This window comes from Pan paniscus, chromosome 5, assembly GCF_029289425.2.
Source record: "Pan paniscus chromosome 5, NHGRI_mPanPan1-v2.0_pri, whole genome shotgun sequence".
Classification (NCBI taxonomy): Eukaryota; Metazoa; Chordata; class Mammalia; order Primates; family Hominidae; genus Pan; species Pan paniscus.
Genome location: NC_073254.2, coordinates 67,782,453 through 67,807,992, shown reverse-complemented (window position 1 = coordinate 67,807,992; position 25,540 = coordinate 67,782,453). Strand labels below are relative to the sequence as shown.

The 25,540-nt window shown below is 41.2% G+C and overlaps 2 protein-coding genes across 4 annotated transcripts in view; both read left to right on the top strand.

Annotated features, from left to right (window-relative positions):
* ELOVL5 (ELOVL fatty acid elongase 5) overlaps nt 1-25,540 on the top strand; it is an 80,104-nt gene that overhangs the window by 10,371 nt on the left and 44,193 nt on the right. The window lies entirely within an intron of this gene.
* LOC134730594 (small ribosomal subunit protein uS9-like) lies at nt 1,187-4,375 on the top strand. Its single transcript, XM_063605316.1, has one exon. It carries the CDS (start codon nt 1,407-1,409, stop codon nt 1,941-1,943), a length of 537 nt encoding a protein of 178 aa, XP_063461386.1. The 5' UTR covers nt 1,187-1,406; the 3' UTR covers nt 1,944-4,375.

Below are 25,540 nucleotides of genomic sequence, written 5' to 3'. Positions count from 1 at the left end.
CAGTTAAGAGACTGCACTCAGATAAGAATCATCAGCAGTTGCCCGTAGCAGAAAATGTTGCTTAAAAGCCTTTTGAATATTTGTCTCCCTGTTATTGGCAATTGCAGTCTTTTGGTTTAGATGTTTAGAATATGATTGAAGTAGAGCCCAGACTGCTTAAGCTCAGGCTTTAAGGGAACCATTAGAGGCGTGTGTAGTATCTTGGTGTCTGTTACCTACCTTGGCCATTGATTATCTTCTCTACAAGATGCTTCATCCAAGAAGGAAGTTGCCCTTTGAAACAGGTGCCCTTTGAGCTTCTCCAGAGAGACCCATAAAGACATTATCCCGGGACCTCATGTTTCTAGGAGAATGTGATAAATATTGTGATGGTTTCATTTTCAGAGCAGCTGCCTTTTCTTCCTTTTGCAAGGAGTAGGAACAAAAGCAGCTTCTTTTTGTTTCCTTTGTTCCCTTTGCAAGGGCTTAGAATAGGCTCAGTGTGACCCAAGGGAAGTTGGATGTGACTAGTGACAGTAAGGTAAGTACTTTTCATTGACCCCCTGGTACAGAGTTCAGGCTTGAACTTACCATCTTTTTAAGAAATGGGACTGGCGTATTAAATTTAAAATGTAGGCAAACAGTTGCAAAGTACTGTCAGAAGACCAAATCTCATTGCATGATCTGCTTGCCCCATGGATTCAAATATCCATCCACCCACCCGCCATCCACCCTTAGATATTTATTTGTAGCCCGTCTATTTCTTTTGAGCTCCAGACTCATAACTTTTCATCGTTGGGTGCCCTACATACCTCCCCTGTTGGCCAACGTAGTCAGGAGCACCATCCTCTGCCAATTTGCCCAAGCCATTAAGCTGGAAGCAATGCTTGTGTTCTCCTCTCTCATCAACCATGCTCTTACTAAACTTTGCTCAACTGTCGGTCACCAAGTATTACTCATTCATACTCTCTGTCCTTCTAAGCTTATTCCCCTTCCCCACATTGCCCCAGCCTTCCATAGCATGTCAGATCCTTCCTGGACAACTACAATTTCTCCTTGGCTCCTTGCCTCTGTTTTCTTGATTCCTAAAAATTAGATGAGGTTGTACCTGTATAGTGCTTTGCATAGTGTCTGCCATGTTTATCTGGCACATAGTGTAGGTATCTAGCAATTACGTGCCTGAATGTTTCTCTAAATACATATGTACCTTTCAAATATAACCAGTCCTGTAATATGTGTTAATGGCTGTGTGAAGCTGAGTATGCCTTGATAGCCTGAGAATACATAATGTTTCACAAATGAAGAGCTTACCCGGGCAGGAGACTTTAGAAGGCCAGTTGCCTTGCTTCCAGCTGAAGGAGTAGAACACCAACAGCTCTCAGACCATACAAATTGCTAGACATCTTTTCCTGTTGTGGCATGGTGCAATGAGGAGCTCTTACCTATGCCTGGAGACATGCCATCTAAGGACTTGTTGGCTGCAGTCTGTGCAGATGTTCAGATACAAGGAGATGGCCATAGCTGTGGTGCTCTGCAGATGTGGCAGTGGCTTCATCAGGATGAACAAGGGGCCCCTGGAGATGATCAAGCTGCTCACACTGCAATACAAGCTACTGGAATTAGGTCTGCTTCTGGACAAGGAACAGCTTGCTGGAATGGACATCCATGTTCGTGCGAAGGGTAGCGGTCATGTGGTTCAGATTTATGCTGTCCTTCAGTACATCTCCAAAGCCCTGCTGCCCTGTTACCCAAAATATGTAGATGAGGCTTCCGAGGAGATCAAAGACACCCTCACCAGACCTTGCTGGTGGTTCACCCCTGTTGCTATGAATCCAAGAAATTTGCAGGCCCTGGTGCCTGTGCTCACTACCAGAAATCATAGCAGTAAGCCCATCATAAAGATCAAGGTTTACCTTTATAGTAAACAATGGTTGAAGGTCTTTAAGGTTAAAAAAAATTGCTAGACATCCCAGCTGCCCTAGAAGCAGAGATGACATGTGCTGTTATTTTAAAGGGCCTTGCTTACCTGCATATTACCTGTTAGGGCTTTCAGGTAGAATATACCAATGATAGACCAGTCTGGTGGCACTGTTCCCAAGGACGGAATAGGCTGAACTTTGATGTCTAGGCACTCAAATACTCCATAATAAAATGATCGTGGAAACTGGCAGTCTTACTCCCATTGCCCAGGATGGAGTGCAGTGGCACCATCTCAGCTCATTGCAGCCTCAAATTTCCCAGGCCCAGGTGTCCCTCCTACCTCAGCCTCCTGAATAGCTGGGACTACAGGCAAGCACCACCATGCCCAGCTAATTTTTTATATTTTTGGTAGAGACAAGGTTTCACCATGTTGCCCAGGCTGGTCTTGAATTCCTAGGCTCAAGCAGTCTGCCTGCTTCAGCCTCCCAAAATCCTGAGATTACAGGTGTGAGCCATTGTGCCTGGCCTGGCCCTCTTATTTAACCTTGTTTTGGTTGGCAGCAACATTGAGCCCAGGCTAAAGTACACCATACATGTCGGACAGAGCTTATCTGCCTCAGTAGCCACTTGGTCAGTATTTGTTGATCACTTAAACCCACTCAGTGTTGGTCATTTGTCTGTGTTAGCCTCTGCTAAGGAATGTGGACCCTACACGTGATAATACAGTTACCAGTAAAAAGACTCAGTAGGAATTATGAGGTATATACTCGAATCAACAGGTAGTTTATTATTATGCTACGGGTATGGCTGTGTATGTTGCAGTTAGGTTCAGCTGCAGTGATGGACATGCCAAAATAATAGTGGTTTGAATAATGGTATCCCAAAACAAAGTAGAACTGTGTATCTCTTATGAAAGGCAGGGTGGATGGTTCAGGGCTAGTATGACCCTGCGTAAATTCCTTGCTCATCATACGTCTGTCAGGCTTAGTGTGGCCTCAGTCTTCCGAGCAGCAGGATGGAAGAAGAAACAGAAAGTAGAAGCGCAGATGGTGCTTTCTTTTACGGGAAGTTCCCAGAAACAGCCTCCAGATAACTTTGCTTACATCTCATTGGCTAGAACATCACCCCGTGGCTGCAGGTGGCTGGAAAATCTCATCTTTATTCTGGGTGGCCATGTGCAGCTAAAAGTACTGCTACTGTTTATAGAGTTTGGGCAAGAACCGGCTGTCTGTGCCATGGGTGGTAGACGAGACCAGCAGTCCCCATTCACTTGGAACTGAGAGTCTGGGGGAGGGATAGTGACGAAATAAACAGATACTTACAGTGACAAGGCCTCTGAGAGGTCTGCGAAGGTGTGCCCTGCGAGTAAACAGGAAGGACACCTAAATCAGACTGGTGGGGTGGGGGAGGGGATGAGGAAACGTTGCCTGGAGACTAAGCAAGAATCTCTCTGGACTGAGGAAATGGGCAGAGTATTGAAGCAAAGACTCAGAGGCAAAGGGGGCAGGTAGTTGGGTGATGGAGGAGCATATGAGGAACAGAAAGTAGACCAGGGAAGCCAGAGGGAGACAGGGTTCTGATCACATGGGCCCTGGGACCACAGGGACGGGTTTGGTCATTTTCCCCGGAGCCTTTAACTGGTTTCTGGAGGTGAGTAACCTAGACAGGTGCTTTCAGGGGGTGAGGAGCAGCACAAGACTAGAGGCAGGAAATATCCACTGGGAGAGAGTGTACTAATCTGGTTGGGAAATGATGGTGGCTTCAGCTACATAGTGGCTTTGGGGATCAAGAGAAGTGGATGCAAATCCTGTAAATCCCATAGAGCTTGGAATTTAGAAATAATTTGGCCTTTTCACATAATAGATGATGAAACCAAGAATGAGAATTTAAATGGCTTGCCCAGAATCACACAGATAGCTGTGGAGCAGCACCAGATATCATTTCTCTATCTGACTCTTTCCTTTATGTCACTGTTGAATGTGCTGATTTGGGAGAACAGGGCATTGTGGGCATTTTGGAGCCAGCAACAGGACCTGAATTCTGGTGTCCATTGCAGAGGGAGGAGTCCACCCTGCTTTGGGGGCTGGATTCCTGGTAAGGTTATGGGGCAGGTCACAGAAATGAGGGAGTTGGAAGGAAAAACCAGGTGTGAGAAGATGATGGATTCAGTTTTTGGTTTGTTGATTTTGAGATTCAGGACCACCATCTGTAGGTGGAGAGAGATCAGATGGAAACTGGTCCTTGAGATTGGAATTGGGGATGCAGGATTGGGTGGAATTGGTCAAAACTTTTCTATACCCTTTCTTTAAATTTCTCCAGTGAAAGGGACTCAGCAACTGTTTTTGAGTCCATTGTGTCATGTACCTTAGAATTAAGAGATTTTTCCAGTGTTTAGCCCTGAATGATTTTTGCTGCAATTTGAATTCTGTGCAACCACAGAGATTTAATAAAAATAAAATAGGTTAATACTTAAAAATTAGTAAATTAAAATAAATTAAGTAAAGTTAAAAGTTATATGGCCCTCCCTTGCATATTTTACCCTGTGCTGCAGGTCTTCTCAGGAGCCTCTCTGGCTCTGGTTGGTCTCTTGGTCCAGGCTGTGGCCTCTGTCTCCTGGGTTTTCATACTGTAAGATTTCTCCAACTGAGTTTGGGAGGCTGAAGCCCCAAGCAGAACTTGATGGCTTGTGCTGGAAAAGGGGAAATGGGTTCTACTTGCTACAACGTGTTAAATTCTGTTTTTAAAATGTCAATTTGGCATCAAACACTGTTTTAGACATGTTTACATCCTAAAAGTTTTTGGTTTCAGAAGTTTTTTGTCCTTCACAATTAACTTGGTTGCAGTGATTAAAGTATAGCCTATTTCCTGGGAAATGGGAGAGAAACAATTTCAGAGCCACTATAGACCATATTGACATTAGAGATTGTTTTCTAGGATACCATAGACAGGGAGGTCGATAGACAGGCAACGTGGTATCATAGTTGTTTTATCTCTCCCTGGTCACTGTCCTTCTACCTAATGTTGTTTCACCGTGGAATTTGAGCTTACAGGTGAAAAAGACTGTCAATGAATACTGCACCAAGTATAATTTTAAAATTTTAAATCCTATATAGATATGGGGCATGACTAATAGAGTAGTGACTTCCATAAACCACACATGAAAACTGCTTTAATTATAATTATCATTACTTTTATTCTCCAGAAAGGGAAATAAGGTTAAAACAACAGAGCCCATTCATTCTAAGTTGACCAGTTAAATTTCTTGTTCTCCCTTCTCTTTGTCCTTTGATTTGATAAAAATAAGATTTTTGTGTGCTAAATTGTGAGTATTCATTTACATTAATCAGTATCCCTATAAGACAAAGCCCCTGAAAACATAAACTGAGTGTAGCACGATTTAAAACAGGGAGGAGACAGTCTTGGTCCTGTTCTTGGTGCCCCGCTCATTACTAACGTCTCAGTTGTACTGTCCACTATAAACAGTCATGATTTTTTTCCCCATTCTTCAGATCAAGTCAGTTTCCTCTAATGAGACAGTCTACCTGGTTTTATAGGCATTTCTCTGTAATGTTTTCCAAGCGAAGAAAGCAAACAGCAAGCATTTTGTTGGGAGAAATCTGCAAGTGTCTGTTCTGTGGCTGTGAACTAATGATCCTGTGGCTGTGAACTAATGATCTTTCAGAGGTCTAGTTTAAAAGCACTGAGTTTCTTCATGACCCATGAGGATATGTAATCCACCTTTATAGCAGGTAAGTGTTGAGGTTCACACAGGATTAACACTCTCTTTAACACCGTTCTCTTGCAAAGGGATACTCTTCCCAACCCTGAAAGGCATGCTTGGAGAGGTGGAATGTCACTCCCAGATTCTTATTTTAAAGAAGGGAGTGTCATGTAATTTTCTCCCTACCTTATTTATTCATTCTCTCCCCTCTCCCCCTTGCTGACCTGCTTTTCTTCCTTCAGCCAGGTCTTCACTTTAAGGAGTCAGCTGAGCTTCAGCCACTGATGCTGGGGGCACATAGTGGCCCAAGCCACCCTGTAGCTGTACCCTTTTGGGGAGGGTGGCTTTCGTGTTTTTGTAAAGTTTTGAAGAACCTCTTACATGATACAGTTTGAACTGATTAGCAGACAGAGCCAAGGAAACTAGTACCTGATGAAAACTGATGGACATGGTAGGCAAATGGAAAGTTTGGTTTCCAAAAAGTGTGTGTTGTGGCAAGTTGAAGTCAGAAAAATGAATTTTTGACTTTGATTCTGAGTGATCACTCCTCTACGCACTCCCCTTTCTCTTTCTCTCCTTGTCCTCTCCATTTCACTCCCTCTCCATTCTCTCTCCGCCTCTTTTCCCTCCTCCTGCTCCGTTCTGTGTATATGTTTGTATGTATAACAACACTTCAGCATTTATGTAGTGGTTGATAATTGAATACATTCTATTTGCAGTACTACCTAATGTGATTTAACCACAGGAAACTTGCTTCTCTCATTATTTATGATTTTAAATTTTAGTTTTTGGTAATTAAGTCCCCATGAGGAGCGTCATCATTTGGAAGGAGAGTTAGCATCATGCTGTGGCTAAAGAAACTCAGTTTTTATGCCTACCAATAATGTGAAAATCACCTCACTCCTGTTTGGCTGATTGGGTTGAATTTCTCTTAATACCATACTGAATGTAACTTGACGAGTTAGTAGGGAACTGGTAACAACTTATTTCACAGAGTATTTCTAGTTATTGATGTAGTTTGGGTGTTTGTCCCCTCCAAATCTCATGTGAAAATTTCATCCCCAGTGTTTGAGGTGGGGCCTACTCGGAGGTGTTTGGGTCATGGAGACGAATCCCTCATGAGTGACTTGGTGCCATCTCATGGTAAAGAGTTCATGTGAGATCTGGTTGTGTAAAAGAGCCTGGCATCTCTCTCTTGCTCTTCTTTGTCTTGCTTCCCCTCTCACCATGTGACACTCTTGGTCCCCCTTCAACTTTCACAGTGAGTAAAAGCTTCCTGAGGCCCCACCAGAAGCAGATGCTGGCACTGTGCTGCTTGTGCAGTCTGCAGAACTGTGAGCTAAAATAAACCTCTTTATAAATTACCCTGTCTCAGATATTCCTTTATAGCAACACCAAACGGACTAATACAGTTACAATATATTTAGTGTAAGATTTATTCATTATAATTAGCTTATTTCCAAAATGACCATTTTAACAAACTTCAAATATTTGAGTATTAGATTTTTAAACTCGGTGTACTCCAAGTTTCATCTAACTGCTAAAGGACAAGTTTAGTCATACGCTGCATAACCATATTTTGGTCAGTGATGAACTGCCTATATAATGGTGGTCCCATAAGATTATAATGGAACTGAAAAATTCCTCTTGCCTGGTGAAGTAGGGGTCATCTTAATGTCCTAGGGCAGTGTATTACTCATGTGTTTGTGGAGATGTTGGTGTAAACCTACTGCACTGCTAATTCTATAAAAGTATCACACATACAATTACGTACCATATACAGTGCTTGATAGGGATAATAAACAACTATGTTACTGGTTTATGTATTTACTGTACTTTTTATCATTTAAAAAATTTTTATTTATTTATTTTGGAAATGGGGTCTTGCTCTGTCATTCATGCTGGAGTGCAGTGGTGTAATCACAGCTCACTGCAGGCTTGATTTCCTGGGCTCATGCAGTCCTCCCACCTCAGCTTCCAAGTAGCTGGGACCACAGGTATGTACCACTGTGCCTGACTTTTTAAATTTTTTGTTGAGATGGGGTCCCACTGTGTTGCCCAGGCAGATCTCCAACTCCTGGGCTCCAGCAGTCCTTCCACCTCGGTCTCCCAAAATGTTGGTATTACAGGCATGAGCCACTGCCTGTCATTATTTTAAAGAGTACTCCTACTTACCAAAAAATAAAGTTAATTGTGAAACAGCTTCCGGCAGGTCTTTCAGGAGGTATTCCTGAAGAAAACATTGTTATCACATGTTATTGCCCCTGAAGGCCTTCCAGTGGGACAAGATATAGAAGGGAAGACAGTGATATTGAAGATCCTGAGTAGGACTAGGCTAATGTGTGTGTTTCTGTCTTAGTGTTTAAGGAAAAAAAAAGTTTTAAAAGAAAAATTAATAGAAAAAAGCTTACAGAATGAGTATAAAGAAAATAATTTTTGTGCAGCTGTACAATGTATTTGTGTTGTATTATTACAAAAGAGTCAAAAGTTAAAATGTAAAAGTCTGTAAAACTTATGAACAGTGGCATGCACCTGTAGTCCCAGCTACTCGGGAGGCTGAAGAGGCAGGATCACTTGAGGTCAGGAGTTCGAGGCTGCAGTGAGCTATGATTACACCTGTGGATAGCCCCACTGGGCAACATAGACTCTGTCCCTAAAAAAAAAAAAAAAAAAAAGTTTATAAAGAAAAAAATGTTACCATAAACTAAGGTTAATTTATTATTGAGGAAGAAAAAATTTTAAAATAAATTTAGTGTAGCCTCAGCATAGTGTTTAGCCTCAGTGTAGTATTTATAATGTCTACAGTGTGCAGTAATGTCCTAGGCCTTCACAGTCATTCACCACTCATTGACTCATCCAGAGCAACGTCTATTCATGGTAAGTGCCCTGTACAGGTGTATCGGTTTTTATTTTTTATATTCTATTTTTATTATACCTTTTCTTTGTTGAGCTATAGAAATACTTGCCACTGTGTTATGGTTGCCTACATTATTCAGTATAGTAACATGCCAAACAGGTTAATTGTAGCCTAGGAGCAATAGGTTGTACCATATAGCCTGCATGTGTAGTAGGCCGTACATCTAGGTTTGTGTAAATACACTCTTTGATGTTCTCATGATGAAATCGCCCAGTGACATATTTCTAAGAATGTATTGCCATTGTTAAGTGATGCGTCTGTAGAAGCTCTTTATTTTTAAAGTGTATTTGGGTTATTTGCCATTAAGATAAGAAGCTAAATATATAATGTCTTTTTAGAAATAAAATCTTACAGAAGAGGAAAATTCTACGTGCAGTTTTTAATACAACAGCTCTCAAACTTTTTGGTCTGAAGACACACTATTCTCTCTTTTTTATTTCTTATTTTTTTCTGAGACGAAGTCTTGCTCTTGTCCCCCAGGCTGAGTGCGATGGCATGATTTCGACTCACTGCAACCTCTGCCTTCTGGGTTCCAGCAATTCTCCTGCCTCAACCTCCCGAGTAGCTGGGATTACAGGTGCCTACTACCACGCCCGGCTAATTTTTCTATTTTTAGTAGAGACGGGGTTTCACCATGTTGGCCAGGCTGGTCTCGAACTCCTGACCTCAGGTGATCCACCCGCCTCAGCCTCCCAAAGTCCTGGGATTACAGGCATGAGCCACTGCACCTGACCAACATAGTATTCTTAGACAAAGTGGCTTGAGAGAAAAACATTTAAAAAAGCAAAAGGAAAAAAAAGATAAGATTTGCGCTATTAAATGTTACTGAGAAGCTCAAAGAGCTTTTGTTTATGTGGATTATATCTATTAGTATTTATCTTATTAGAAATCAATTTTAAATTGTTTTAAAATATAGGTTTAAAACAATTATGAAAACATTTAAAAGTAACTAACCTACTGTATGATAATAAAGTATATATTTTTCAAAATATATTTCAAAATATAAAAACGTATTTTTCAAAACTTTTGGTGACAGTGAAAAAGTAATCTCTTAGTAGTGGTAGCAGTAGCAGTAGCAGTAGCAGTAGTAGTATGAAAATAGTTTCCATCTTACAGAACTCCTGAAAAGGGCCTGGGGACTTTCAGGGATGTTTGGACTACTCTTTGGGAATCCATGTAATAGGTCCTGTTTATTGCTTTTTTTTTTTTCTGAGATAGAGTCTCACTCTGTCACCCAGGCTGGTGTGCAGTGGCGTGATCTTGGCTCCCTGCAAGCTCTGTCTCCCAGGTTCACGCCATTCTCTGGCCTCAGCCTCCAGAGTAGCTGGGACTACAGGTGCCCGCCACCATGCCCAGCTAATTTTTTTGTATTTTTTTAGTAGAGATGGGGTTTCACCATGTTAACCAGGATGGTCTTGATCTCCTGACCTCATGATCTGCCTGCCTTGGCCTCCCAAAGTGCTGGGATTACAGGCATGAGCCACTGCGCCTGGCCATTTATTGCATTTTTAAAGGACCACCCTTCTACTTAGTTATAAAAACATTTTTCCTTCTTGCTTCAGCAGCCATTGCCTCCTGTTTCCTTCTGCCTAAATAAATTCTGTGTTTTATGCCACAGGCTCTATGTGTGTCACCTTCACATGTGAACTTCACCAGGTGGGCTGGTTTTGGTCTTTTTATCAAATGAACATATCTGTAAGGTACTTTTTGTAGACAGGAGTATTTAAAAGCAAGCTTATGTCCACTTAACACTGGTTGCTTGCTTTAGTGCTCTGTGGTAAGGCTGTAGTGGTCAGTTTTTAAAATAAAAACCCAAAACAACAAGGAGTAAACGAAGAGATTAAGGTCTCAGTGTAGCGTTAATAGCTTTTTAGATGTTCATTCTATTTTTTTAATTCATCCCTTTCTCTTTGCTATCTATACATTACAGTATTTAGGCTTCCAGACTAGCAACCTTTTGGAATAGTTTTAAAATAGCTGATTTCTTTTTTGTTCCTGTCTCTTGGATAGATATTGCTTGACCTTTTTTTAACTGTTGATTTTGGATAATGCCTTTGTTTTAATAAAAAATTGCTGCATCATGTCCCACATCTCCATCTTGTTTTATGTAACCATTTAACCTTTAAGTCTATGTGTTACAAAAAGATTTCCTCTGGCCTTTTTTGTATAATGTCAGATCAACTAGAGCTCTACTTTGGGGACTGTAAATAGAGCATTAGCCTCCTCTTGATTTTACTCTAAGGAATTCTTTTAAGATTTTTATAACCTCAGATTCTTTGATACCTGAATCAGGTACCAGTACACTTGAGCTACTGTATTTCCAGATGCTCAGATTTTTTTTAATGGGATATATTTTGCACTATCTAATATAGTAGTCACTAACTACTACTAGTTTTTGAGCATTTGAAATGTGGTTAATACAACTAAGAAACAGAATTTTTAGTTTTTCATTTCAGTTTACTTAAATAGCTATTTGTGCCCTTGTCTGTCTCATTGGGCAGTGCAATGCCAAAGGTATCTGGCAGTTTCTTTTTAAATTTGTAGGTTCATTCATTCATTTTAACAAGAGTGTTTTTTTATATGTGTGGTAGCCGGTAGGTTTTGTACTATCTGTGGTTGTCTTATTGCTGGAAACGGAACTAGAGGGATACAGGACGTGGAAAAGTGGAGGCTATTGATAATTGGCTGACTTTTATGGGGTCTTGGGATCATTGTAGATGAGATTTGAGGGGAAAATAAAGTTCAGGGAAGGACTTTTAGGTTGAACCCTGGAGCTGATTTGTCAGCAGAAAAAAAGCATCCAGTCAAGAGAGGAAATGGAAGGTAAAAGGCAGATGGGAGATGAATAAATTCTTGAAAGAAACGGGAAAAGATCCAGAGTATAAGCAGAATGATGGAAAGATACTGTATGAATTGGAAGGGTAAAGAGGGATTTTTAAAAAAGTTATTTGAAATTTTTCAACTGAAGTGTAATTTACATTATATAAGCCATTTTTAAATGTTCAACTCAGTGGCATTTAGTACATCCACAGTGTTGTTTGCCACAGTCACCTCTAATTCCAAAACATTTTCACATCCCCAAAGGAGACCACTGCCAGTTAGCAGCCACTTGCCATTCTCCCCTCTCCTGAGCCCCTGACAACCACCCATCTGCTTTCTGTCTCTGTAGATTTGCCTATTCTGAATATTTCCTATAAATGGAATCATACAATATGTGACCTCTTGTATCTGGCTTCTCTCACTTAGCATAATGTTTTCAAGTTTCATCCACCCCTGCTGTAGCGTGTGAAGAGTGACCATTGAAGGAGGAGGACTTTTAAGGGATTCATAGGGACTGTCCAGATCTCAGCAAAACCATCAATTCTGCTTGTTGGATTTACCTAGCAGTGAGGCACCACAGGGGTAGGTTGGGCTTCAGGAGTATTTGTGACTGTAGCTTCCAGCCTGAGTAAGGAGGGCGGGGACAAATATCTGCTTTGGTGATGGCAGATTGCCTGCTAGGGAAGGCAGACAGGAGGAGTGAGTGGATAGAAACTTGTCAGAAGAGGGAGCAGAATATCCTGTTTCAAAGGATTTGGGTCCATTTGGGGTCCTAAGTTAGAGAATGCATGTGGAAACATGAGCTCATCTAAAGTAGGGTCATCTCATCTGTTTGTAGGTCAGCATCACCCATAACTGTCTGCTGCACTAGTGGTGGACACACAGTTTCTAAAGTTGCAAGCAAGGTGAAAAGTTCTGTAATCTTGCCCTGCTGGGTAATGGTGCCGAGCGCCTGTTGTGAGTGCCTCCTGCTCTGCTGGAAGCAAGGTGAGGGAAAGCAGACCTTGGGTTTTTTCTGCTTTCTCGTGAAGGCCAGTATGGCTGAGTCACCGTACTTGCTGGTGCCTAGGGCAAAACTGCTTTCCAGGCTGCTTTCCAGCCTCACAGTCATCCCACAGATACATAACGCCTCAAGGACTTAGATGTTAACCACAGGTTAAATAATTTGTATTTGGGGTATGATTAGAATGTACAGAGAGGGACCTAACCTAGTCTGGGGCTCTGCGGGAGGAATCAGGGAAGATTTCTCTGGTGTGCACAGATAGAGGGGAAGTGGGACAGGCGGGTAAGGGAGCTTTCCCTGCTTGGGAGCTGCCGGAGTCAAGGACACACTGCAGAACGTGAAAAGGAAACGGGTGGGGTTGGGGGCAGTGAGCAAGAGGGGACGGCAGAAGTTGGGCTAGGGAAAGCAGGTGTGGGCCTGGGTGTGAAAGGGCCTCTAAGCCAAGTGAGGGATTGTAGGCTGTATCCAGAGAGCAAGGTGACAAAAAGCTTCAGGCAAGAGTGGCCCCACTGATTTTGATGGTTAAAAAGAACTCAGGTGCAACGTGGAGGTGGATAGAAGGAGGCAAGAATGAGTGTCTGAAAGCCAGCTGGGAGTCCACAGGAAAGAAAATGGGCCTTGGTGGTGCAGCTAGGAAGACGTGGATATTTATAAGATGCTCAAGACGATGGCTTCAACAGGCTAAGAGATGACTGAGTTATTCTGATACCCTACCCTTTCTGTCTACTGTGTCCTTTCACACCTCTGTATCCCTTCATGCTGTGCCTTCGCTTGAATTATCCACCAACCATTCTGCCTCCTAGGCCTTCCACCCTGCAAAGTCCTTAATAACCTGGCCAAATGCCACTTGCATGAAGTCTGCCCTGATGCTCTGTCCAGAGTTAATTCATTTAACAAATATTTATGGAGCATTCACGTTTTAATGTGCCTTAAATCATTGCTGACTTGGTTTTCTGGTCGAGTGGAATGTTTAACACATGCCAGCCAATTAACATGGCTGCTTAATAAAGTCGAGGTAAAATTTGAGACACTTTTCCGGCCTACCAAGTGTCACAATTCTTCCCAGATTGTGGCAGCCCACTCCTGCCTCCACTTCTTGAGTAGCAATTTCCTTATTTCTTTCCCCTGCTCCTTGGCCTGCCCAAACCTACCAGTCTTTTAAGTGACAGTGGAAGTCCCCTTCCTCTGGTGAAGCCTCTCCCTTTGTCCCAAGCCTGAATCTTCCTCCTGAGCAAAGCCCTCAGCCCTGTGACTCTCTGTCTCTGACTGGGTGCTAGTGGGAAATTAACTTTTCATGTGAGTCTAGTTGCTTCGGTCGTTCAGAAACTCTCTCAGGCTCACTCCATCCGGAAGAGTGCTTATGAATACTTGACAGGCATAAATATCTGCAGGGTGCGGTATCACATCACCTTCATGGTGTTCCATAAATGATAGGGAAGATACGGGCACTTTTTAAAAAAACGACATTTGGACATAAGTATCAGATATTTGGCTTACGACACAGTAATGGGTATCTTAAGCCTAGAAGTTGTGTTTTAGATTGAAGAATCATACATGATTCTCTTTGGCTGTATTTATCCATGTCCTTGGATAGGACATCTAGACACTTGTGAAGTGGTCATTAGTAAATTGAGTGTGAAACATGGCATTTTGGAGAATAAATTGTGAAGCAACCTCCCTGAAAACTTACCAGTAGGATAGGACATTCATGTTAGCGAGTGGACCTAGGGTGTTGGGCAGAGTCAGGGAGACCAGGTAACTTTTAGCACAGTGCTTTTCTACCTTGTTTCGGTCTAGATGGAACAGGGTTATCAGTGTCCAGAAAAAAAGTCTTTGGCTTCGGGTTAATCTGTCCTCCCCAGCCATTGAAGAGAGTGGGGTACTTATTTATGCAATATCACCCTAGGCCTTTTCTAGTGTTTGCATATCATCTCTCTACAAGTTTCTTCTGTCAAACCTCAAGCTAATTCTTTTCCTTTTTGATACACTTCGGAGATGAAGAAATTCTGATTTTTTTTTGGTATGATAGCCCATTCCTCTGCTTTCTCTCCAAACTAAGACTAAGTAGTTATCCCAGAGTCGTTGCTATAGACCAGTATTCTGCCCTCCTTCCTGATTCTATTTCTTTTCCTTTTTTTTTTTTTTTTTTTTTGAGACAGGATCTCCCTCTTGTCACCAGGCTGGAATGCAGTGGTGCCATCTTGGCTCACTGCAACCTCACCTCATGGGCTCAAGCCATCCTCCTGCCTCAGCCTCCAGAGTAGCTGGGACCACAGGCACACACCACCACACCCAGCTAATTTTCCTATTTTTTGTAGAGGTGGGGTTTCTCCATGTTGCCCAGGCTGGTCTCAAACTCCTGGGCTCAAACGATCTGCCTGTCTTGGCCTCCCAAAGTGTTGGGATTACAGCTGTGAGCCACTGTGCCTGGTCCCCAATTCTTTTAACTCTACTTAATCCATGTTTTTAAATGTTACTTTTAGTTATATAAACTTACGTAATCAATATCCATAGATAGAGATCTGTAACTGTTTTTCTTTTCTTTTTTTTTTTTTTTTGAGGTAGAGTCTCGTTCTGTCTCCCAGGCTGGAGTGCAGTAGCACAATCTCAGCTCACTGCAACCTCCGCCTTCCAAGTTAAAGCACTTCTCCTGCTTCAGCCTCCTGAGTAGCTGGGATTACAAGCGTGTGCCACCATGCTGGGCTAGTTTTTGTATCTTTAATAGAGACATGGTTTCACTATGTTGACCAGGCTGGTCTTGAACTCCTGACCTCAATTGATGAGCCTGCCTCAGTCTCCCAAAGTGCTAGGATCAACAGGCATGAGCCACTGCACCCGACCCGTAACTGATTTTCTTAAATTCTGCATATCCATATTTTAAAAGGGATATGGGAAAAGCTTGTTACTTATCCTGGCTTTAGAAACTGACTAATATTGGGCCGGGTGCGGTGGCCCATGCCTATAATCCCAGTACTTTGGGAGGCTGAGGCGGGTGGATCGCCTGAGGTCGGGAGTTCGAGACCAGCCTGACCAACATGGAGAAACCCTGTCTCTACTAAAAATACAAAAATTAACCAGGTGTGTTGATGGACACCTGTAATCCCAGCTACTCGGGAGGCTGAGGCAGGAGAATCGCTTGAACTCGGGAGGCGGAGGTTGCGGTGAGCCGAGATCACGCCACTACATTTCAGCCTGGGCAACAAGAGCAAAACTCCGTCTCAAAAAAAAAAAAAAAAAAGCTGGCTAGTATTGGACATGGTAGAGCCATTTCTCATTCCATGAAGTTTCTATTTGAGACTTTTTTTAGTCATAGCTTCACTGAGATCATGTTATCACTGTATTTGCTTTTATGTCATGTCTAGGCAGGCCTACTTACCTGAGAATTAACATGACCTCGTTTATCCTGTTTCTAGGATGCCAAAATCTGATGATTCATTTGAATGGGGAAGAAAAACCAAATTAAGTGTCACATAAACATTGTAATTAATGTAACCATTGACTCACTGACATTCTATATTTTACACCATTGTCTTGGTGTTAGATTGTCTTGGACATAAACTTTCCTCACCTAAATCTTAGACTACTACTTGGGACCCAGTAGTGTGTTACAGGTATCTGTAGTTGCTAGTTTGATGCATTTTTCTATTTTCCTAACAGTTAAATTTAATCTCAATATGATTGACAGTTAAAAGTGCAGGTTGTGGAGCCAACATCCAGGGTTTGAATCCCGTTTTCCAACAAGTGCAGGCTCGGTAACTGAGCTTACTGAGAAGATTAAATTAAATAGTGCATGTGACGTGCGTGGTACGATGCTTAGCACACATTAAGTGTTCAATGTTAGCTACTATGATTATTATCCTTGGTGTGTTTTCTGTTTAATGGTGTTATGATCCTGAAGCAAGGGACTCAATAAAGGAAGAATATTATGGTTTCATAATGAAATCCTCTTAACTCATTAGTGAAGCATTGCAATCTGTAATGATGCAAGCTTTGTTTGATGCTGTAACAAATTAGGCCAGAGTTAATGCCATTTCCTGTTAAACCTTGGATAGCTTATCTTAGTACTTGACCAATGTTTTGCTGGTGGAGTCTTCTTTTTCAGTGTGACATAATTCCCAGATAGTGGGCTGGTTGTCCTCGTGAGGATTTTAATGCCCAGGTAGGAGTTGGTTGATTCTAAATGGAAGCTGTTGTGTTTTATGCTGTTTGTTTATTCTAGGTGTGGTGATTGAGCCGAAAAGTGCAGGCAAGAGGAGTCTTTGGGGTTTCTCATTTGTGTCCTGTGACATGAGTATGAAATCTCTCTGTGAGCAAGTAAAAATATTTTTCCAACTGCTCACTTAGTGCCTCCACATGGGATTGGAAAAATCAAGCTGTTTTATACTGCTTTATTGACAGTAATACTAATAACATAAACCAAATTTGGCTGACTCAGCTACTGATTAGCAAAAATAGCCTGTCTTCTGCGAAACGTTGTATAAATAATTTAAAAAACAACTGGAAGAGTCTTCTTACTTCAAGTTCTTAAATACTTTAAAAAGTTTGGCTTTTTTAAAGGTAGTTTTGTGCCTCTCTCAACAGAAGTGAATTTTCCCTTGTTTACGGGGTTCCTGTAAAGCTGTGGATGGGTTTGTAGATTCAGTTTTTTAAATGACAGTCCATGTCCCCAGACAGAATAGATATTTAACAAATGCTTGAACTGTGCTTTTTAAAATCCATACTTGTTCTCAAGGATTGCTGTTGTTTATGTGAAGCATAATACTTCTTAGAGGTTTTAAAAATTGGTAACTAGACTTAGCTCCTTGGTTTGAGGGGGAGTTTTTGTGGAATGCAGACAGTTCTATTTACTGTGTACTAATAACCTGAGAGAAAGAAAGGCTCCTAACATAGGTGACCTGTTAACAAATACCAGCTTATGTTCACAAATTAATCCTTAGGCAAGCAGAGCACACACAGCATTTGCCATTTCACTTTTCTCTTACCAGTGTTAGCCGAAATGGCTCTTTACACAAATTTTCAGTGTATATATTTAGTGTTTATTTATTCAGCTGTTGGAATTTCTGTATGATTTATATTTCTGACATACTAATAGAGTGTTTTACATTAGACTAAATTAATGAAGAATTTTTTTTCTTCATGAGATTGTCCAGTTATGGCAATGGTTGCAGTTATAAAGGCTGTTTACATAGACCTTGCAAGTGGGAACATTAATACATAAAAATGTTTTGAAAAGGAATTTTGCAATGCATTCTAAGACTCTTCGACCTAATTGGCCAATTTCTGGGAGTCTCACCCATGGAAATACTTTAATATACAGCTAAAGTTGTATGTGTAAAGATGTTTTTTGCAATATTATTTGAAAATAGTGAAAACTTGGAAACATTAAATGTCTAATATTGGAGGAATAAATAAAAGTGTTTATATAAATGTTGCTTCAGAAGTCAAATTAGGTTCATGAAAATGATTGCTGGCAGCCTTCATGCAGGTAAATGATCTAAATGCAGAACCGTGGATGGTGATGCGCATGATGTCTGCGGGACTGACCCTGCTTGTGGGATTTAACCCTCTTGTCACAGGTAACGTTATTTGGAAATGTCTCTGCAGTACACATACTCTTTGGTATGGCATGGACTGTCAATTCCGAATATGACCTCTTGCTTCATACCCAACAGAACATCTTACGTAAGGAAGAAGGCAGGGATCTCTTGTCTGGTGATTATCACAAGCATGGATGAGCTTCTGCAGCAGTTCATCAAAGAATCCAGTTGGTGGAAGGATTCAGTTGGCTGTTGCCATTGTAATTGCTCTTTCCCTATTTTTCTCATGGGTCTCCATATACATAAATAAGGAGAGGTGATCCTTCTGGCCACCTTACTGCAAGACAGTAGTTTAAATGAATTCAAGAATCCTGTTTTTAAAGTGAATATTTTCAGTCATTTAAAAAAAATAAACATTGGGATAATAAGCCAGTTTCTAAGGAGTTAATTTCTGGTAATTACAGCGAATACTAGAGATGGTTTGTTTTTTCAGTCCTAAGAACTTTTTAAGGCTGCCTGCAATTCAATATATGATTGGGTGGGACTAGTAAGAGGTGGGGCCTGATATTCTGTGGAAGGAAGCCTTTTCTACTATGCTATGTCCTAGCATAGTAGAAAAGACACTAGAACAAAAGTTAAGAAATGTGGGGTTTTGGCCGGGTGTGGTGGCTCACGCCTGTAATCCCAGCACTTTGGGAGGCCGAGGTGGGTGGATCACGAGGTCAGGAGATCGAGACCATGGTGAAACCCCATCTCTACTAAAAATACAAAAAATTAGCCAAGCCGAGTAGCTTGTAGTCCCAGCTACTTGGAGGCTGAGGCAGGAGAATGGCGTGAACCCAGGGGGAGGAGCTTGCAGTGAGCCGAGATCGCGCCACTGCACTCCAGCCTGGGCGACAGACCGCAACAGAGAATGTCTCAAAAAAAGAAAAAAAAGAAATGTGGGGTTGTTTTGTTTTGTTTTGTTTTTGAGACAGAGACTCATTCTGTCACCCAGGCTGGAGTGCAGTGGTGCGATCTTGGCTCACTGCAACCTCTGCCTCCTGGGTTCAGGTGATTCTTGTGCCTCAGGCTTCCGAGTAGCAGGAATTACAGGTGTGCACCACCACACCCAGCTAATGTTTTTTTATTTTTAGTAGAGACAGGGTTTTGCCACGTTGGCCAGGCTGGTCTCAAACTTCTGGGCTCAAGGGATTCAGACTGCCTCAGCCTCCCAAAGTGGTGGGATTACAGGCATGAGCCACTGCACCTGGCCAGAAATATGAGTTATAATCAATCCAGCTTCATCTCTATGTGACTTGGGCAAATATATAAACCTGGTAGATACATAGGATTAAAACCAAACCTTCGTCTTACTTACACATTTCCAAGGATCAAACCAGATAATATGAGAGTACTCTGAAAACATAAAGTGTTTACAAAGATGACAAAGGGCTGCACACAATTAAAATAGAGGAGAGCAGGGTTTGAGTAATATATTGAAATATAAGTTCAAGAGAGGGCCCTAGCCCTGAACTGATCTCATTATACCGAACCAGCACAGTGCAGTGAACTAAATGAGAACTCCAGATGAACCAAATGAACAGGCATGTTGTGGAAAGAAAAGGAAGTTGGATGGAAGAAAGGAATTTGGGACCAATCAAGAAGGAAATAGGGAATATTAATTATATTCTAAATGAGAAATAAAGCCAACATCCATATACATTTTTTAAAACTGAATGTCTAAAGTAACCCTAGGGAGGAGAGCATTTTAGAGCTGCACTCTCAGTTATGGTACCTAGTAGCCACATGTTGCTCCTGAGCACTTGAAATGTGGCTAGAATGACTGAGAAAGTTTCTAATTTTTTATTGATTTTCAACTATTAGAAAACTTTTAAGTGTTTGAAACAACTTGAGTATGTGAATCCACTTTCACAGTTGCAGATCTTATGAGCTCTAAATGCGGATCGGATATTTCCTTTTTCTTTCTTTCTTTTCTTTTTTTTTTTTTTTTGAGACGGAGTCTCGCTCTGTCGCCCAGGCTGGAGTGCAGTGGTGGGATCTCGGCTCACTGCAAGCTCCGCCTTCCGGGTTCACGCCATTCTCCTGCCTCAGCCTACCGAGTAGCTGGGACTACAGGCACCCGCCACTGCGCCCAGCTAATTTTTTGTATTTTTAGTAGAGACGGGGTTTCACTGTGGTCTCGATCTCCTGACCTTGTGATCCGCCCGCCTCGGCCTCCCAAAGTGCTGGGATTACAGGCGTGAGCCACTGCGCCCGGCCTGCAGATCAGATATTTCCAATGAAAATTGAGTGTCCACATGAGTGGACTATAAATGTAAAATATTAGATTTTAAATACATAGTACAAAAGGAATATAAAGTTATTTTTATGTTGCCTACATGTTGAAATGATAATATTTTAGATATATTGGGTTAAATCAAATATACTATTAAAGTTGAAAAAAAGGAAAATGACTGCTTTAGTGTTGAAATTTAAGCTTACGAGTATGTGCTTTTTTGTTTTATTTTATTTTTATCTTTTTGAGACAGGGTCTCAATTTTTTGCCCAGGCTGGAGTGCAGTAGCGCAGTCACAGCTCACTGCAGCCAACACCGCCTGGGCTCAAGCCATCCTCTCACCTCAGCCTCCTGAGTAGCTGCAGCCACAGGTGTGCACCACCACTCCCAGCTAATTTTTTGTAGTTTTTGTAGAGATGGGGCGGGGTCTCACCGTTTTGCCCAGGCCGGAAGTATGTGCTTTTTTAAAGCATAGAAAAAGGTAGAAGAAATAAAATTATGTTTACTTATGTAAATATATTTATGTAAATTTATATATGCTAATAGCAAAGCTCCATGCTAAATGCTGTACATGAACCATCTCATCTGATTAGGTATTCATGTTATTCCCATTTGAAGAGAATATTCCAGGTGAGGAGATTGAGGTTTTCAGACTTGTACTCGCCCAAGATCACTCCACTTAATCATATATGGTAGAAAGGTTAACGTGGATTCAGCTATACTCTTGGTAGCTTTTTGTTTTTACTTCAAAATGAAACAAATATTTTTTCTCTACTTTCCATATTTTCTATAGTAAACATCATTTTACTATAGAAAAAAATTTATTGTAACTTGGGGAGGCAGTAGAATGTAGTGGTTCAAAGAGTAGGCTCTGGAGTCAGTTGGCCTCCTCTCAGTGTAACCTTGGACAAGTGACAGTGGCTGTCTGCCTGGGTGTACTCATCTGTGAGAGGGCTAGCATGAGGACTGAGATTATCCTTGTAAATATACAGCAGAAAGACTGGCACATAGTAAGGATGGAGTGAGTATTAGTTGCTATTATCATTATTATGTTCTGCAAAGAAAAGGACTTGAAAATAAGGGGGAAAAATTCCATCATTTGAAATAGTGGGCGGGATTAGGTTTTTATTTTATTTATTTTTTTTTTAATTTTTTTTTGTTGTTGTTCTCATCCTTTTTTTAAAAATTTTATTATTATTATACTTTAAGTTTTAGGGTACATGTGCACAATGTGCAGGCTTGTTACATGTGTATACATGTGCCATGCTGGTATGCTGCACCCATTAACCCATCATCTAGCATCAGGCATATCTCCTAATGCTATCCCTCCCCCCTCCCCCGACCCCACAACAGTCCCCGTGGTGTGACGCTCCCCTTCCTATGTCCATGTGTTCTCATTGTTCAATTCCCACCCATGAGTGAGAACATGCAGTGTTTGGTTTTTTGTCCTTGTGATAGTTTGCTGAGAATGATGGTTTCCAGTTTCATCTATGTCCCTACAAAGAACATGAACTCATCATTTTTATGGCTGCATAGTATTCCATGGTGTATATGTGCCACATTTTCTTAATCCAGTCTATCATTGTTGGACATTTGGGTTGGTTCCAAGTCTTTGCTATCGTGAATAGTGCCACAATAAACATACATGTGCATGTGTCTTTACAGCAGCATGATTTATAACTGGATTAGGTTTTTAAATGGTTATCTGGATCTCTTGGAGAGACGTTAATGGGATGAGAGAAATCACTTTGGAAAGCTTCCTTATAAGCATTCAGTCATTAGCAGACCATTTAGTGAAGGAAATAGCAATTTGCTAAATAATTCAACCTCCTGAAGTGTGTAATTCATGTTTGAGCATAGCTGGCTTAATGTTTTCTTACGACAGCAGGAATACATGAGTCCCTAAACAAATGTGTGGGTTAGGTCCTAGCTTAAGGATGAACTTCTTACATTTAATACTATGAACTTAATGTACAATTTATCTTTCTTATTTTTCCCTGTAAGAGAACATGTCAGTACAGTGAATTTCCACTAACTTGCACTCCACTAATTCAAACTATATGACATGCCTCCTAATCGAACAGGTTATGAAACATACACATGAGACTATAATCAATTTATTAATAAAATTAGTAAAGTGAAGTTCTAGGTGAACAGAACTTTCCATATTCTCTTCTTGCAGTCTGCTTGCCACCCCTCCACACACCCGCAGCCCCCATGCTTCCTCACTCACTACATGGCACCCCCCTCCAGTGTGAGAAGCCAAGAGCTTGGACTCCCCCCTCTCCCTCACCTTGCCCACCCTGGACATCTCTCCCATGTGACTCCTGCATTCCCTCTCCTGCTGTGCCTTTGGAGGGCCCCCATCTCTCATCTGGACTCTTGCAGTCGTTTTTTTAACCAACTTGATGCTGATCTCACCCTCTTTTCAGCCTCTCGCCCCAACTGTCACCCCTTCTTTACCAACCCCCCAGTTTAAAAACAAACTCTGGAGCTCTTACCTCCTTCTCCAACATCGTTTTTCACTTTTTCGTCTCTGCCTTCTGTCTGATCCCCACTAGCAAGCCTTAAATATTACTCTCTTTGCAGAGCTTCACCTGACCCACTGGTCCCCATACAGAATTGACTGCTCTATATTAATCCCCCCACCCCTACCCATCCTTTTCTCCTGTACATACCTTGTCATGGCACATAGATCACTTTATTACAGTTATTTACTGTTTCTCCTTCCCTTGCTAGAGACTTTTGACCTCTCTGAAGGCAGATTTGTGGTCTTGTGGATTTCTGTGTCTCCAGTGCCTGTGACAGTGTGTTAAATGTATGTTTGATGAATGTGTGCTTCTGATGATGATAAAAATAGCTGCCACGAATTGAAGTGTTTGTGCATTATGCCAAGTACTTCATACAATTTTATTATCTCATTTAATCCTCACAGCAAGTCCATGAGGTATAAGCATTATTGTCCCCATGTTTATGAGTTGGGAAACTGAGGTCTATATAGTTTTAGCAGCTTGCCCAAGGTAATATTACAGTGTATGCTATTACAGTATAGTTTCAGAGCCTAGAGAACTCTAACTGAAATTATGCATATTACAGATTACATCTTTCTCATAGAAATGGTGAGAATCTAGTCCTATTGCTGCCACTTCATTATGAGTTAAGTGAAGTATTTTAGGGCTGGTCTGGAGATCTGTCCACCACTGACAGCTAGGGTTTTTAACTTGGGGACTACTGGGATTTGGGCGACCCTGTAAATGTCAGTCAGTTTAATCCAAACTCTCTGTCATTTTGAGATGGAGAGAATTTCCCTTTTGCTTTAATCAGATTTTCACAATTGATATGGAACCCCCGGAAATTTAAGAACAACTAATATAACATTTCTCCAAAAAATTATTTTCCAAAGGCCAGATGACTAATTTACAATAGTACAACCCTTTCATAAAGTGGAGATTATGTGTTTTGATAACTTGACTGTATGAATGAAAATGATTCATCTTAGAGACTAGGTTTTTTAAAAGTGTCAGTTTTCTTTAGACTCTGTAAACAGTCATTCGTTTATCTCTTAAATGGAAAACTGCTTCTCTGTTATGGACCGAAGGTTTGTGTCCCCCCACTCTCAATTCATATTTTGAAACCCTAACCCCCAAAGTGATGCTATTAGAAGGGTGGGGCCTTTGGGAGGTAATTAAGTTTAGATGAGGTCATGAGGGTGGAGTCCCTATGATGGGATCAGTATTTTTATAGGAGGAAGAGGGACCAGTACTCTCTCTACCCATCCCCATGTCCCCAAGTCCCCAGGAGGATACAGCCATCTGAAGCCAGGAAGAGGACCCTTACCAGGAGCCTAATTTGCTGGCACCTTGATCATGGACTTCCTAGCCTCCAGAACCCTGAGAAGTAAATGTTGTTTAATCTAGCAGCATGTGCTATTTTCTTTATAGCAGCACAAGCTGGCCAAGACCCTCTCCTCTTCTTCTCCAACCCAGTTGCAATTTATTAAATTGTTCATGTATGTGAAAAAAATCATTGGAGAAAAACATAATACATTTTAAACATGTCACTGCTTCTGTAGTTACATTAATTTTCTTCAAATAATTGTTTTCATTGGATTTTGCATAGGAAATATGTGATAGCTTTTCCAAATCAAAGTAGGATATTATGTACTATTTTATATCCATGCCCTAGCTCCTGACCAGTAAAATGTTCTTGCCTTTCAAGGGTGGGTGTGTGTTAAGCTGTTGTTAGTTTGTGCTGATTTTTTTTTCTTTTTAATTTTATTTTTTTCACTCAAATTATGACATAAGACATCAATTTCTGTGTTTTGAAGTGAACTGAAAATATGGGTCATGACTGGAGGAATAGCTAGATTTCTGAGCTGAAGGGAAAGGACCAGGTTCTCTGTCCCTACCACTTGCCATAGTGCCTTACACATTTGGTGCTCAGTAAAGGCATATTGTTAAACGATTATATATGCCATTTTACAATCTCAGTTCTTTTCCTAAAATTTTCACATGATTGACTTCTCCAGGAATGCATTTCTATAATTTCTGTACAGGAATAGGTATTTGTTTCTCCTTCACTCTGTCCTTAATTTTCATTTTGGAACCTGGTGGTGTCTCTCCCTTGGTGTTCTGGCTGTAGGTGGGCACCTAACTGACTTCATGTTAATTTGATCACTGGCTTTCCTTCGTTTTGTTACAGCTAAATGGCTCTATGACAGCCTAGAGTTGAATTTTGGTACTTGCAGAGAATTGAAATGAAGGAAAAATCATATTAGCCAGTCGGAATATTCAGTTACATTAACATGACTTGCTAAAATCCTTGCAGTTCCACTAAAATGTAATCACCTTAGGACCCAATTCTCAGTATTTCATCTTTAGTGATTATCAAGGAGGTTTTAAACACAGTGGCTCATTTGTTGAATGTAGCACTTGGTGAAAAGAAGAAAAGCATTGCCAAGAAGAGATCTAATCTTGCTGGATGATTTCCAAGGAGGGTTACAGAAGACGTCACTTCAGCCTTTTCTGGGAAACATCCACTGTGCTCTGAAGAGCTGTGGGGGTTGAACAGCTCTTTGCTGATGGCAGGCAGCAAAAAGCCCAGAGCAGAGCACAAGCATGGTGGCATCACTCTTCAGTAAACTATAGTCACATAGTGACTGCACATTGTAAAAGTGCTGCTTAACCCTTTTTTGCTTCTCAGTGCATTGATAAGAAAATGATCCAAAAGATGGAAGCAAGCACAGTTTTTTTGTTTTTATAATATGGTAAACTTTTATTATTTTTCATTTTCAAAAACATCTGGAATCTGACAGTCTACATGGTGGCTCATGCCTGTAATCCCAGCACTTTGGGAGGCTGAGGCG

Excerpts from the sequence above, each read along its gene's own strand:
- LOC134730594 (XM_063605316.1), top strand. The coding sequence starts at position 1,407 with ATGAGGAGCTCTTACCTATGCCTGGAGACATGCCATCTAAGGACTTGT.